Source organism: Oncorhynchus mykiss, chromosome 19 (assembly GCF_013265735.2).
Source record: "Oncorhynchus mykiss isolate Arlee chromosome 19, USDA_OmykA_1.1, whole genome shotgun sequence".
Classification (NCBI taxonomy): domain Eukaryota; kingdom Metazoa; phylum Chordata; class Actinopteri; order Salmoniformes; family Salmonidae; genus Oncorhynchus; species Oncorhynchus mykiss.
In genome coordinates, this window is record NC_048583.1 from 22,559,840 (window position 1) to 22,574,414 (window position 14,575).

The 14,575-nt window shown below is 42.8% G+C and overlaps 1 protein-coding gene across 3 annotated transcripts in view; it reads right to left on the reverse strand.

The window, feature by feature from the left end:
• The window catches only part of LOC110497495 (long-chain-fatty-acid--CoA ligase 1), a 65,020-nt gene that overhangs the window by 37,848 nt on the left and 12,597 nt on the right, over nt 1-14,575 (reverse strand). For 2 of the 3 annotated variants that reach the window (XM_021573626.2, XM_036954462.1), the window contains exon 2: nt 3,253-3,459. In XM_021573626.2, coding sequence (XP_021429301.1) covers nt 3,253-3,447 — 195 coding nt within the window. In that variant the 5' untranslated portion in view covers nt 3,448-3,459. Of the gene's footprint in view, nt 1-3,252; nt 3,460-6,141; nt 6,221-14,575 lie in introns of those variants that run through there. The other variant, XM_021573627.2, reaches the window with a different exon arrangement.

A 14,575-nucleotide genomic window follows, 5' to 3' on the forward strand; every position in this document is an offset into this window, starting at 1 on the left:
CACACATTTGCGTATTCATTGCAAGTAAAATTCTCAATTGACAGTTCAATTGCCCAATTACTTACTGGTCCTTAACCCCTTCTCCCTAACCATTCATCTTTTGTGTCCAATTCCAAATTAACATTAGGCCAATGTTGGTATGGAATTGGACATTGGTTTCTAGTTAGTGTTTGCATATCTGGAGGTTCTAGATTTGTGGATGTATTATGGCATAAGTCTCCCGGAGTCCATTACACAGCGGGGTTGACTCATCACCATATTGCTACACCTATCCAAGCCCCATCAGGTCAATCACTTCAAAGATTAGGGGGTTAAAGGCCTCAATTATAAACTAAATAATTATCTTGGCCTGTACCTTGACGAGGTGAGAGGGCTTCCAACTAAACCAGGCCCATGTTATTGAACCCATGACTGAGATTGGCTGCCTGTCGAGGGCAAGTGACAGGAAGAACTAGCTGCAGCACCTGATCAAGCAATCTCGATTCTGCCCCTTTCCTCATCCTTTAACTCTCCTCTCCCTGCAGATTAAATTCTACATCTGGTGACTTCTGATTGCCCAACAATCTTCCCATCCCATCATCTAAAGCTACTGTTAATGTCATGTTCTCTCTGCTAATGAAGTTTGATAGCCATATCATACAGGGCACATAATGTGAAATACACTGAACTAAAAACCACTAGCACTGCAAACACTCAGAACAAAGAGAGCAGGAGTGCTCCTTTCCAAGACTGCATGTTGAAAACAAGTGACAGGCAGAACCTCCCAACCACACAGCACCCACACCTTTATTCCACACATCAGAATGCAGTATTTCAGTCTGATTGCCACAAAAAAAAAAATCTAAAAATAAGAGAACTGTACCAAAAAAAAAACGATTAAAGTTTGTATTAAAATCAGGTTGCCAGGTTGGTCTTCAAAGCGGTTTCAGAAGGTGTTCATTATTGTAAGGCATCTTTTGATGGTATTTATTTGTTCCACATTATTCCTTGTTGTATCCTAGTACACATACATATTCAACAAGGGTGTACCAATGAGCTATGAGAGAGAAGAAAAAAAGGAAAAAAATCAAGACTACTGAAATTATATTATTTCAGTGTAAACAAGGGCATGTTAAAATAAAAGATTGACAGCCAGAGTGTATGAATCAAATAGATTTGAATATGGTGTGGAAATTAGCCGACTGATCTGTAAGGTAAGTAACATTAACGTGTCAAGCAGATTACATTTGGCCATTTCTGAAATGTGGCAACGTTCAAGACATGGATTTCATGTAGTAATGTTAAGGTACCAAAAAGTAGCTAAAAAAAAAATGGTTTTGGGGTTTAAACAGCAGAATTGTGGAAATCAGCCTTGTTTGCATAGCGATGATGAAAAGAATGTAATTTAGGCTTTAATGAGATCCAAAATCATTAGGTCGTCACACCGTTGATATAGCAACAGACGCTACTAGTTTGTTCAATCCCATTGTGACAGAGGGGGACATTATTTGGCCTGACAGGCCCCTACTATTAACCAAACTGGGATCATTCTATGCAAAAATATTTACACATGACTGGTCCATATTAAGCCTGTGGACATCTGGCATTTGTCTTAATTGCCCTATAGCCAGTCCATTCTTGCAGCCGTGAACTACAGAGCAAAAATATACTCCACTACCATGTGCTCTGCGAAGTTGGTCACTGCTGCACTAGGCAACACAGCAAGCCTGCTTTTCATTGCAGAAAGTTCTCCTAGCCCATTCCCCCTTTGAGGATCTGAAATGACTCAATAAAGCTAGCCTACCTGGGGTGGCTGAGGTTAGAGAAACTGGTCACCTTCCACCTCACAGTGAATGAGTGTGAAGGGGCAAGATCTGCTTTTCATATTTAAAAGGATCGCTTTCACCAGTCAAGTTGTAGCTGGGTGAAGTGAGAAGGGGTGGCTAATACTCTGGAATGGAACACAGCCTAGACTGTTGCCAGGGTGATGAAGGGGCCCATACTGACAAGCCCAGTCACATCCTTGTGGTCTCTCTGGGTGAAGTTTCCTCAAGGCACAGATCTAGGATCAGCTTCTTTCACCCAATCCTAACCTTAAATATTTGTATGGAAAATGCTAAACTGACCCAAGATCAGCGTCTAGAATAGGGTAACTGTAAATCATTAGGGTTTGTGTAGTGTGTGTTCAAAGCCACTGCTACTTCTCAAACAAGCAGAAAATAGACATAACATTTTCCAACTTTTTAAAAAAATAGGCCATTTCAAAACTTCACTTATAAACAGGCAGTAGATGCTAGACGAGAAGACTGTCCATTCCTGTATTTTCCATTAGTCATGAATCATGATGAGTATCTGTCTGCATAATGACTTTGTACTGTACGTCGAATAGAGGACTGGCTGAAAGGACAAAGACACTAGTTACACCACGCACACACACAACGCAGTTCTATTACACATTTTCCTTGTCTTCAGCACACAAAGAAAAATAAGAGATGAGGACTGGAGGAATGCAGTGCTGGCACAGCGAAGAACTTCGTGTTTACGTCGGCCAGAACAGCTTTCTCAAGTCCTCCCACTGCCAGCACCGGGGTGGGGTGTGTGCGCTCACACACACACTAATCTCACTTCTTAAACAAAATAAATACAGGGACTTACTTGGTATCCAATCAAATCAGGGGAGTCCATTAAAATGCGTCAATCTGTACTGGTGCTCATGCAGACATTTAGTGACTCACTCAAAAATGTAAATAGTCAGACTACATGCTCAGACAAGCACAATTGTTGTCTGGCCTCCTACTCTGTTACTGAGATGGAATATTTTGAAAGTTGAAATGGAAAAATCTGGTCCAAACACTTCAAAGTGTTGTTAACAAAATTAACCTGTATATTAACCTGTGCAGACAAACAGGACTAAACACATGGGACACATTGTCCAAAATACCCATGTTAACTGTCAACTGTTGAACTTCCTTAAACCAAGTTAACATTAGAACACTCTTCAGAAAAGCACACAAGAATAACTTACTGTGGACAAGTACAATGCCATACAGTAATGAAGACTAATGCATCTATAGACAGTTCTTGTAACATGTAGCCTTTTTTTGTTGACAAATCCATAGCTGTTATTTCCTCATCACTTCCTCCTATGCGGTTACACAAGTTGTCTTAGAAACTAAGGAAACCTATGCTCTTTGGACTTGTGCTGGAACATTAATATGTGCAATCTGGGATTTGAACATAAATAAAACTAAAGTAACGAAAGCATTCCCTTACCGTCATGGCCACTGACTGCATGTTGAGGTCGCAGGGCGGCTTGAGGGCCTTGGGCCGCGTGGCGTACCAGTAGGTGGTGAGGGCGGCAAGGGCGCCCACGCCCATCAGGATGTTGGCGGGCAGGCTGTGCATGTACTGGCACACATCCTCCAGCTCTGGGATCTGCAGCTGTCTCAGGAGGTCCTGGGCTTGCATCACGTCTGTTGTCTAGAGAGAATTTATTTTTAAATGACAGTGTAACACTTACATATCTGTAGTCTTTGGGCACGAGGGAGAAAGTTACATTTCCATACTAGACACCACCCATCTCCCTAGCACCTAGCTACCCCGTCAATATATAAGAGATGAAAGAACTGCATAGGGGAAAGCAATAATCGCCACAGGATGACTAGTGCCCAGTTCCTTTCTCCCACCCTGTACACTGAGGATATTTTGGGTGACATGTTTGACTGCAAGGAGCTTTGGTTGAGGGTGGAGCTACACTATTATTGCCAACATAGTTTGTACCCATCTTAACCCCTTGGTTCTGCAAACATTAAAATAGCAGGTACTAGTGAAAGTGGTTGGTCCTATTATTCTCAAATAGCTTATTTTTTGTCCACTCACCTACAATAACTAGACGTCTGAAAGCGACAGTAATTGTAGGCTTCCTTCATCTCATGCAATCTTAGACCAGTGCAGCTGACGGAAATAACACTAGAGGAAACCACTTCAGAACATTGAGACAGAGGGCCACACATTTCATGTGAAACGTACACAAGATGTGAGAGAAAGGGTTTAGTGCAACACCTCAAACTGAAACCAAGTAAACCAAATATAGCTCCTCGTATTATATTATTTTCCCATCGCCATACACTTGACTTGCAAACATAACGAATGCCTTGAGGTAATCTGACACTCAAAACAATCCTGAACACACGTTTCCATGACAATATCAGCACACCGACACATCTCGTTTTAGTGGGGAAGTAAGACATGGTGACATTTCCTGTTTGAGGTGTTTTGATAGTGAGCCCACTGGAATCCTCTCTTCCCTGCACACAAGGCCAGGGCCCTGTATAAACACTTCCTTGAAGTCAGCATTGATCTCATAATACAGCACGGTTTAATTGATCCAAGCAAAGAGGGTGGGATTGATAGTCCAGGGCGTGAAGCAAAAACTGTAAGGGGGTGTGGATACTTTCTACAGCATGGATCACCAACAAGAACCAGCCGCAGGTCGATTGTTTCTTGAGCGACTCGTCGGGGACTGGAGCATAAAAACAAATTATTTGTAAATTGACCACGAAGCCCAAACAGTTATTTTACTAAAACATTTCAAACCTTGCTTACATTTGTATGCGATCTCGCTATTGAAGGTGGGAATACTTGGGAGCAGATTACAAAATTAAAATAGATTGTGTTAAGTCTTATGAGCAAAAACTGAAATGGCTAAAAAAATATATTTTATAACAGTATTACCGTCAGGAAGTATTTTATAGTACAAGGTTCTGAGGCTCTAGTCACTCAGTCGCCACATGGAGACCAGTGTGACCGTCACAGGTCACCTCAACATGTTCTCTCAATGTCAACATCTCTTCTGTCAATACAATAGTCAGCCAAACTGAATGTTGCATTACTTGTTTATACATCACCTTTTAGCATTAAAACCGTCGAGGGTCTTTAAAACTAAAGACGACTACACATCTACTCTCATTTTAGTTCAATTGTGACAGAATATTTTTTGACGAGCCTGTTGCTCTTAAAAAGCACTTTATAGGACAGGTGTTTTACCATTGTAACTGCACTACAGTCTCAGTCTTCATCCTGTCCTACCATATCCTCCATAACAAATGGCACAATTACAGAAATCAGAGAGAGCGATAGAGAAACAGGAAAGAGTGAATAGGTCGCCCTATGCTCTTTGTCCCCAGACTGCCTGCCACTATTGATGACTGAGAAGGGTTATTTCAACAGGGAGCTGGCTCAATTTTGACTTCCAACAACAGTGGCAGTCACATTTAGCCTAAGGCATTTTTCTAAATATAAAAGATTTGCTTCGTTCACATTTCCGAGTCAAAATTAGTGGGAGGAATAATTTCTAATCAAACTTTCATCTAATACTTCACCTGGTTATGAATCATGAGTCAAAAAGCAATTCATCACTTGAAATGCAAATAATCACTTGAAATAGACCTTAATCTTTATTTCAAGTCAATTTAAGTCAAATGACTAAGATGCTGTCCTGAGGTTAAGCAGAGGGCTCATCAAATTATTAAAACACTTCAGTACATACATTTCCACCCTTGGTACAAAAACCTGTTCAGCCTCTCTTGGCCCTTAGGCTGCTGCCCATAGGCCTTACATTTGACTTCACACTTTTTTTATTATCCCTCAAACAATATGTCCCAAGAGGCTTTGTTCTAACTTGATCCCTGCTGTCGATATCAGACCAATAAAACGTCACACTTGGAAGACTTGCTGATCGTAAAGTTTCACAATTAATAACCAAATGTGCGATGATGCATAAGGTTTAACAGATAATTTGATAATGATAAAGGATGAAAGTGTGGCCCATATAGAAATACCAAAATCAGTAGTGTATGTGTAAAGCCTGTTCCATTGACCAAAATTATGTTCTAACTAATCATTTTACGTTAGGTTTGTCGCATCACACGACTTAACTAGCCAAATGAGATGACTACACTTGATCAATTCCAAGCATGAATACAATTACTAAAACTCCAGTTCTTTGAAGCTGTAATACTAGGAACTAGGTGGCTAATGCCGAGGTGACAAAAACCCTGAGAGATTCACATTATGCGATAATCATTGAAAAATAGCCACAAAAAGAAAAAGACAAAAGTAACTGCTTTGTATCAGCATAGCATACAGTAGAGGTACCTTTACCTTGTGTCCCTGAAGTAGTAGCAGTTGCTCCCAGAGGGGACTGAGCTACAGTAGACCTCTTAGTTCTCACAACTATGAATAGTAGGGCGACGCCCCCTTTCAAACAGGGGGGGTTGCCTAAGCAACCAAAGTCTCAAATCAGAGACTGTTTACTTATAGCTAAACTGACAGCTTAGGGTTAGTTAGCCTAACTTGCTGATATACATCTGTCAAGTGACAGTGTGCCCCATTTGTGGTAAGCCATTGGGTGCATTATTTGCTGATGTTTGCTACAACACTGAGCTAAAACAAGGAGCAGCAACGTTTCATCACGTTGTAAAGAGTCCATGTTACCGTGGAAATGGACTCAACCACACGTCTTGTCTTTAATGCCTGGCCATCTTCAGTCAGTCACTACATTACTAGTCATCACTACAGACCCTGGTTTGTTCCCAGGCTGTGTCACAACCGGCCCTGATCGGGAGTCCCATAGGGCGCTGCACAATTGGCCCAGCATCATCCGGGTTAGGGGAGGGTTTGGCCGGGGGGAAATAGGCCTTCATTGTAAATAAGAATTTGTTCTTAACTGGACTTATCAAGTTATGTATTTAAAACACGTATTATTTTTATTTTCATGTCTTCATCCATTATCGTCGGTTACACGATTACTGTGGCAGCCCTAACCATGAAAGCCCTAATAGATCCCCATCATAGTGATTTGAGGATTTAGTCCAGAATGTTAATGGCAGATCCATCACATCTGAAACATGTTAATTACGAAGAATCTAATCTCACGTAAACTGGCTCTGAGGTAGACCATTCCCGCACTGGTAGCTTGGCACACACACACACACTGCCAGTGACAGGGAAATTAGATTGTAACAAGGAAGAGGTAAATGTTGCTGTATTTACAGAACAACCTCCAGATATGGAACACCTTTCAGGTCAAACAAAATGGTGGAATTCTTAAGACTAGGGCAAACAAGGAACAGTTTGTAACTAACCACAGCCGAATGCTCGATATACTTAAAACCATTGACATCTCCCTCTCAGCCCCCCTCTGTTATCATTGTTTCCATACCAACCTGCCCACACTCCGAAGTGTGTGGTATGTGCATACAAGCGTCTGTATATGCATGTATATACTCCCCCCACACACACGGTGCATGTGTGTGCTCGTCTCATTCAGCTGGCCGGGGAGAGCAGGGAAAAGGGACACGGCACAGGCGTCACATGGCTTGGCTGGGACTCGTTTCCAGGCTAAAGGTAAACCCTCCACTGCTGCTCCCCCTCCAGCCAGCCCCTCCATAATAGGCCTGGGAAGATGACAGGCCAATGGCAGCGCTCGGCCACCAGTCACCCCACTCAGCCAGAAAACGGAAGTGTGGGGGCCACAATCCAGCTGGATTTTGGCCCCCCCAGGCCCAGCTAAAAAGAAAGTGGTTGTCATTTCAGGGCAAGTCAAGTGCATGAGTCAGACTAGCTAGGTTTATGCAGAAACATTCTTGGAGATCCCTGGATATGTGATGTTAAAAGATGGAGTATTACTTATTAGCTACTTTCACTTAGTTCCTAACTTGCTTAAAAAGAAGTGGTTAACCTGAGCCATGTTCAAAATAAAATAGTTGTAAAAAAACTGCCTGGAATTCAGGTTGTTAAACGGTAGGCTACTTTGAAAATGTGCAGGGCACAAACAAGTACTACAGTTTTGAATATGCTGCAGCAAACAAAGTATGCACATACAGGACAACTGTAGGGGATAAACAGACAGTTTACAAGAGAAGGGAACTGAACAATATTTTAAGAGGAAAGTGTTAGTCCCATATTTCATGAGCTGAAATAAAACAAATGTTCCATGCGCAAGAAAAGCTTTTATTTCTCTCAAATTATGTGCACAAATTTGTTTACATCCCTGTTAGTGAGCATCCTTTGCCAAGATGATATGCCACACCTGTCAAGTGGATGGATTAAGATGCTGATGAAACAGCATGATCATTACACAGCACCTTGTGCTGGGGACAATAAATGGCCACTAAAATATGCCGTTTTGTCACAACAATGCCACAGATCTAATTTTGAGGGAGTGTGCAATTGGCATGCTGACTGCAGGAATGGCCACCAGAGTTGTATCTCGAGATTTCTCTACCATAAGCCGCTGCCATAATTTTACCCCCTTTCTCATCATATTGGTAGTTAGTCTGGTCCTTTCACTGCAACTCCCGTACAAACTCGGGAGAGGCGAAGGTCGAGAGCCGTGGGTCCTCTGAAACACAACCCGCACACTGCTCCTTGACAATGAACGCTCTACCCGGAAGCCAGCCACACCAATGTGACGGAGAAAACGGTACACCTGGCGACCATGTCAGCATGCATGTGCCTGCCACAGGAGACGCTAGAGCGCGATGGGACAAGGACATGCCGGCCGGCAAAACCCTCCCGAACCCAGACGACGCTGGGCAAAATGGTTCTCCTGGTTGCGGCCGGCTGCAACACAGCCCGGTATCGAACCAGGATCTGTAGCCGATGTCATTTTAGAGAATTTGGCAGTACAGCCAACCGACCTCAAAACGCAAACCACATGTAAGCAGGCAAGCCCATGACCTCCACATCCGGCTTCTTCACCAGTGAGATCTGAGACCAGTCACTCGGACAGCTGACGAAATTGTGGGTTCTCACAACTGAAGAATTTCCGCACACTGTCAGAAACCATCATGGAAGCTCATGTGCGTGCTCGCCGTCCTCACCAGGGTCTGACCTGACTATTCTTCGGTGTCATACCAGACTTCAGTGGGCAAATGCTCACCAGCACGCTGGAGAAGTCACATCACGGATGACTCCCAGTTTCAACTGTACCACCATACAGCGTGCATGGCGTCATGTGGGCAAGCAGTTTACTGATGTCAAAGTTGTGAACAGAGTGCCCCATAGTGGGGGTGGGGTTATTATATGGGCAGGCATAAGCTACGGACAATACCGTGACGAAATCCTGAGGCCGATTGTCGTGCCATTCATCTGCCACAGTCACCTCATGTATCAACATAATAATGCATGGCCCCATGTCGCAAGGATCTGTACACCATTCCAGGAAGCTGAAAATGTCCCAGTTCTTCCATACAGATGTCACCCATTGTTTACGGCAGTGTTCCAATTAGTTATAATTTCTACCCATTTTTCTCCCCAATTTCGTGATAGTTAGTCTTGTCCCATCGCTGAAACACCCCTACAGACTCAGGAGAGGTGAAGGTTGAGAGCCACGTGTCCTGCGAAACAACCCTGCTAAGCCACACTGCTTGCTTAACCTGGAAGCCAGCCGCACCAATGTGACGGAGGAAACACCGTACAGCCGGCGACCAAGGTCAACTTGCAGGCGCCCGACCTGCCACAAGGAGTCGCTAGAGCACGATGGTACAAAGAAAATCCAGCCCACCAAACCCTCCCCTAACCCGGACGACACTGGGCCAAATTGTGCGACGCCTCATGGGTCTTCTGGTCACGAACAGCTGTGCCCCAGCCTGGGATCAAACCCGGGTCTGTAGTGAAGCCTTAGACCGCTGCGCCACTCTGGAGGCCACAATATCCAGCAACTTTGCACAGCCATTGAAGAAGTGGGACAACATTCCACAGTCCAAACAGCCTGATCAACTCTATGCGAAGGAGGTGTGGTCACACCAGATACTGACTGGTTTTCTGATCAACTTTATTTTTTAAAAAAGGTATCTGACCAACAGATGCAGATCTGCATTCCCAGTGATGTGAAATACATAGATCAGGGCCTAATTTATTTCAAATTACTGATTTCCTTAAACTTTGAACTCTAAAATCTTTGCAATTGTTGCATTTATATTTTTGTTCAAATCAGTATACCTTTTCATAAAAGTTTAGTTCGCTATGATGTATACAATTTCAAAGAAAGCACTTTCTAGAAACTCTAGAAAGCACATGTCACGGAGCAATGATACCAGATCACATCACCAATGAGATCAGGACTAAAAGAGATGATCGAGCGATGTAAATGCCATGTATAATTTTTTATTTTTTTAACTGCGAGAACGCAGTGCGACATCCCATATCTGAAAAGGAGATTAGACTTGAAACAGTAACACTTCCTATGAAGCTACTATAAGTGCCATATACAGTGCCTTGCGAAAGTATTCGGCCCCCTTGAACTTTGCGACCTTTTGCCACATTTCAGGCTTCAAACATAAAGATATAAAACTATTTTTTTGAAGAATCAACAACAAGTGGGACACAATCATGAAGTGGAACGACATTTATTGGATATTTCAAACTTTAACAAATCAAAAACTGAAAAATTGGGGGTGCAAAATTATTCAGCCCCTTTACTTTCAGTGCAGCAAACTCTCCAGAAGTTCAGTGAGGATCTGAATGATCCAATGTTGACCTACATGACTAATGTTAATAAATACAATCCACCTGTGTGTAATCAAGTCTCCGTATAAATGCACCTGCACTGTGATAGTCTCAGAGGTCCGTTAAAAGTGCAGAGAGCATCATGAAGAACAAGGAACACACCAGGCAGGTCCGAGATACTGTTGTGAAGAAGTTTAAAGCCGGATTTGGATACAAAAAGATTTCCCAAGCTTTAAACATCCCAAGGAGCACTGTGCAAGCGATAATATTGAAATGGAAGGAGTATCAGACCACTGCAAATCTACCAAGACCTGGCCGTCCCTCTAAACTTTCAGCTCATACAAGGAGAAGACTGATCAGAGATGCAGCCAAGAGGCCCATGATCACTCTGGATGAACTGCAGAGATCTACAGCTGAGGTGGGAGACTCTGTCCATAGGACAACAATCAGTCGTATATTGCACAAATCTGGCCTTTATGGAAGAGTGGCAAGAAGAAAGCCATTTCTTAAAAGATATCCATAAAAAGTGTCGTTTAAAGTTTGCCACAAGCCACCTGGGAGACACACCAAACATGTGGAAGAAGGTACTCTGGTCAGATGAAACCAAAATTGAACTTTTTGGCAACAATGCAAAACGTTATGTTTGGCGTAAAAGCAACACAGCTCATCCCCACTGTCAAACATGGTGGTGGCAGCATCATGGTTTGGGCCTGCTTTTCTTCAGCAGGGACAGGGAAGATGGGAAGATGGATGGAGCCAAATACAGGACCATTCTGGAAGAAAACCTGTCTGCAAAAGACCTGAGACTGGGACGGAGATTTGTCTTCCACAAGACAATGATCCAAAACAAAGCAAAATCTACAATGGAATGGTTCAAAAATAAACATATCCAGGTGTTAGAATGGCCAAGTCAAAGTCCAGACCTGAATCCAATCGAGAATCTGTGGAAAGAACTGAAAACTGCTGTTCACAACTGCTCTCCATCCAACCTCACTGAGCTCGAGCTGTTTTGCAAGGAGGAATGGGAAAAAATTTCAGTCTCTCGATGTGCAAGACATACCCCAAGCGACTTACAGCTGTAATCGCAGCAAAAGGTGGCGCTACAAAGTATTAACTTAAGGGGGCTGAATAATTTTGCACGCCCAATTTCAGTTTGATTTGTTAAAGTGAAATATCCAATAAATGTCGTTCCACTTCATGATTGTGTCCCACTTGTTGATTCTTCAAAAAAATACAGTTTTATATCTTTATGTTTGAAGTCTGAAATGTGGCAAAAGGTCGCAAAGTTCAAGGGGGCCGAATACTTTCGCAAGGCACTAATATATATATATATAATGCATTGTGGTGCATTATGCAGTATAAGACAAATGCATTAAACATGGAAAAGTACAGTATATCTTACTAAAAAAAAGGAATGATAAAATATTGAACATAACACAAGGTGTAAACTGTGGTTTCCATCTCACACCCAGTCAAACTCAGAACTAAAAGACACAAAACACATTTAATGGAAAGTCTCCATTGAGTATGCTTATGTTCAGGAATGAGCATATTCTGAACCAAGTAAACTCCCCTACCCCTTAGACAGACCAACAGATAAACTGACAGGCACCACACCTGGGTTCAAATATATTAACACTTTTGAGAATTTGATTGAGTCTGCCTGGAGTGCCAGATTTGCAGTTTTGGGGCTTTTCTATTGGTTTATCAAGCCAGGCAGGCTCAAACAGGTACAGATTTAAATTATTTTTCAAGTACTTGAAACCCAGGTCTAAAAGACACGCATACACACCAACACACCTCTCCAGTCTTGGCTTGCTTCAGATACAATGCCTAGCCCATTCCCACTCCTAGGCCTGGTCCAGAAACACTAAATCCCTAGTCTAAAGAATTCTGTTAACTTTAGCTTTAAGCTGCTAAAGATGTGCGAAAGCAGCGTTCTAGCCCAGTTTGTTGTTTACAGTTAGAAATGCCTAGAGGGCTTACACTGTCACAAAACCAGCTAATCCACTTCTAGATATACAGTGTATTCAGTGAAGTGGGACATTCTGAACCTTGCAATTGCAGATATAAAATCTTATTCAAATAGATCTCACTTTAGTGAGATCGATGCAATTCTGTAACATTGCACTCTCCTGAAAAGCCCCTCCTAAATTCACCTTGAATTCTCAGGATCAAAGCCACCAGGCTTCCAGTCTCAGTGATGTGAGAAAGGCCATCAATTGGAGGAAAACGTCAGCAGCACCATCCCTGTAGCATATTGATTCACTCCTGAATTAGCACAGTATGGATACCCTAGCCTAGCGCAACAACCTTTGGCATACAGAAATACCCCTCAAAACTCACTATTTTTATTTTACTGTTGCTCTTTAATTATTTGTTACTTTCTTATTCAGATTTAACTGCACTGTTGGTTAAGGTCTCATAAGTGAGCATTTTACTGTAAGGCCTACCAACACCTGTTTGTATTAGGCACATGTGACTAATAACATTGTTTGAAACTGCCATGCACTATTCAGTTATTGAATAGGCTGTGTTCGTGCGAGTGTTATGATTTGTTAAGTGCGGATGCCTCATTGATAATTCAACATTAGCTACAAATAGTCCTGGAAGATGTTGTAGTAAAGGGGCAGCAGGGAATCGTAATTCTATTCATAAAGTTGTTAACATATGACACACACACGTTGGGGAAGCATAACAGAATGACCTCCCTGCTCCCTTGCAGTGAAATAAATCTAGACTAGCGTGACTGAGGTGGCTAGCTGTGGACTGAGTGTAGGGTGCGGGGGAGGTGGAAGTCACTGCCAAAGGATCAATCTGCGATAATTAGCCCCACACGGACGCAGTCTCACCTCTCACCCTCAATTCCCACTCCGCTTTGTACACAAAGGTGACTTTGGTGGGAGGGCTGCTTTCAGGACAACAGGTGACCCCTGAGAGGAAATCAACCACGCTCAGAAACCTGTCCTCACTGTACAGGGTCATATAGAGTTGGGACATTGGGGAGGGAGAGGGGTGAAGTGGAGCCAAGGTTGTCCGCACTGCAGGTATGGCTTGGTGACTGCAGCCTCCCTCTCAGCCCTGTCAACAGAACCTAATGACAGTTAAGTACCCTTAACCCGGTCCCAGATCTGTTTGTGCCATCTTTCCAACTCTTATGTTCATGCATAAATGTAGCCATATAGCACAAACATATGGGAACAGGCTTTCCTAACCTACCCATACCCTGTCAAGATTCCATGAGGCTCGGACCATCACTCTGCACTGCAGAGTCAACCACTGTTAGTACTGATGGTGCCACCGACTGCTGATAACCGCCACAGTTTTGAATTTTGGGATATGAGCACCCAAAACCAAAGATTTGCCAAGAGCCATCACTCCCATTTACAAACAAAACCAGGGTCAGCACATTTAGATTGCACCTAAGAATCTGAGTCTGGGCTATGAATCCTAAAAACATGGCAGAGGAAAATTTCAAAGTAATACGTCAGACCCAATTTTCACCTAGTTTAATTTTAAACTGCATGTGCGTTTGTCAAAAAGCCATTTATAACCATGATCAGTAAGAGAATACTATCTAACTTCATAAACAAAGCGTCAAACCTGCGGTCTTTTCATTCAAATAAAATGTAGGGGTGCAAAGGTTTACTAAATCCATGTGTCAGTTCATTAATCGTTTGTGTCACGGTTCGGTTGATACCTCGGTTCAAAAATACATAGTGTTACAGGATACAATTTGGCATCCAGTGGTGAACCAAATATTTTATTTATAAAGCCATTTTTTTTTTTTTACACCAACGGTTCTTCACAGCACTGGCTACGCATAACCGAAAATAACTTCTGGACATCAGAACAGCGATTGCTCACTTTAAACTGGAAGAGGCAATACAGAGGGTAGTGCATATGGCCCAGTACATCACTGGGGCCAAGCTTCCTGCAATATAATAGGCTTTGTCAAATGAAAACCCCAAAAATGGTCAGAGACTCCAGTCACAGACTTTCTCTGCCACAGCACAGCAAGCGGTACAGGAGCGCCAAGTCTAGAACCAAAAGGCCCCTTAACAGCTTCTACCACTAAGCTATA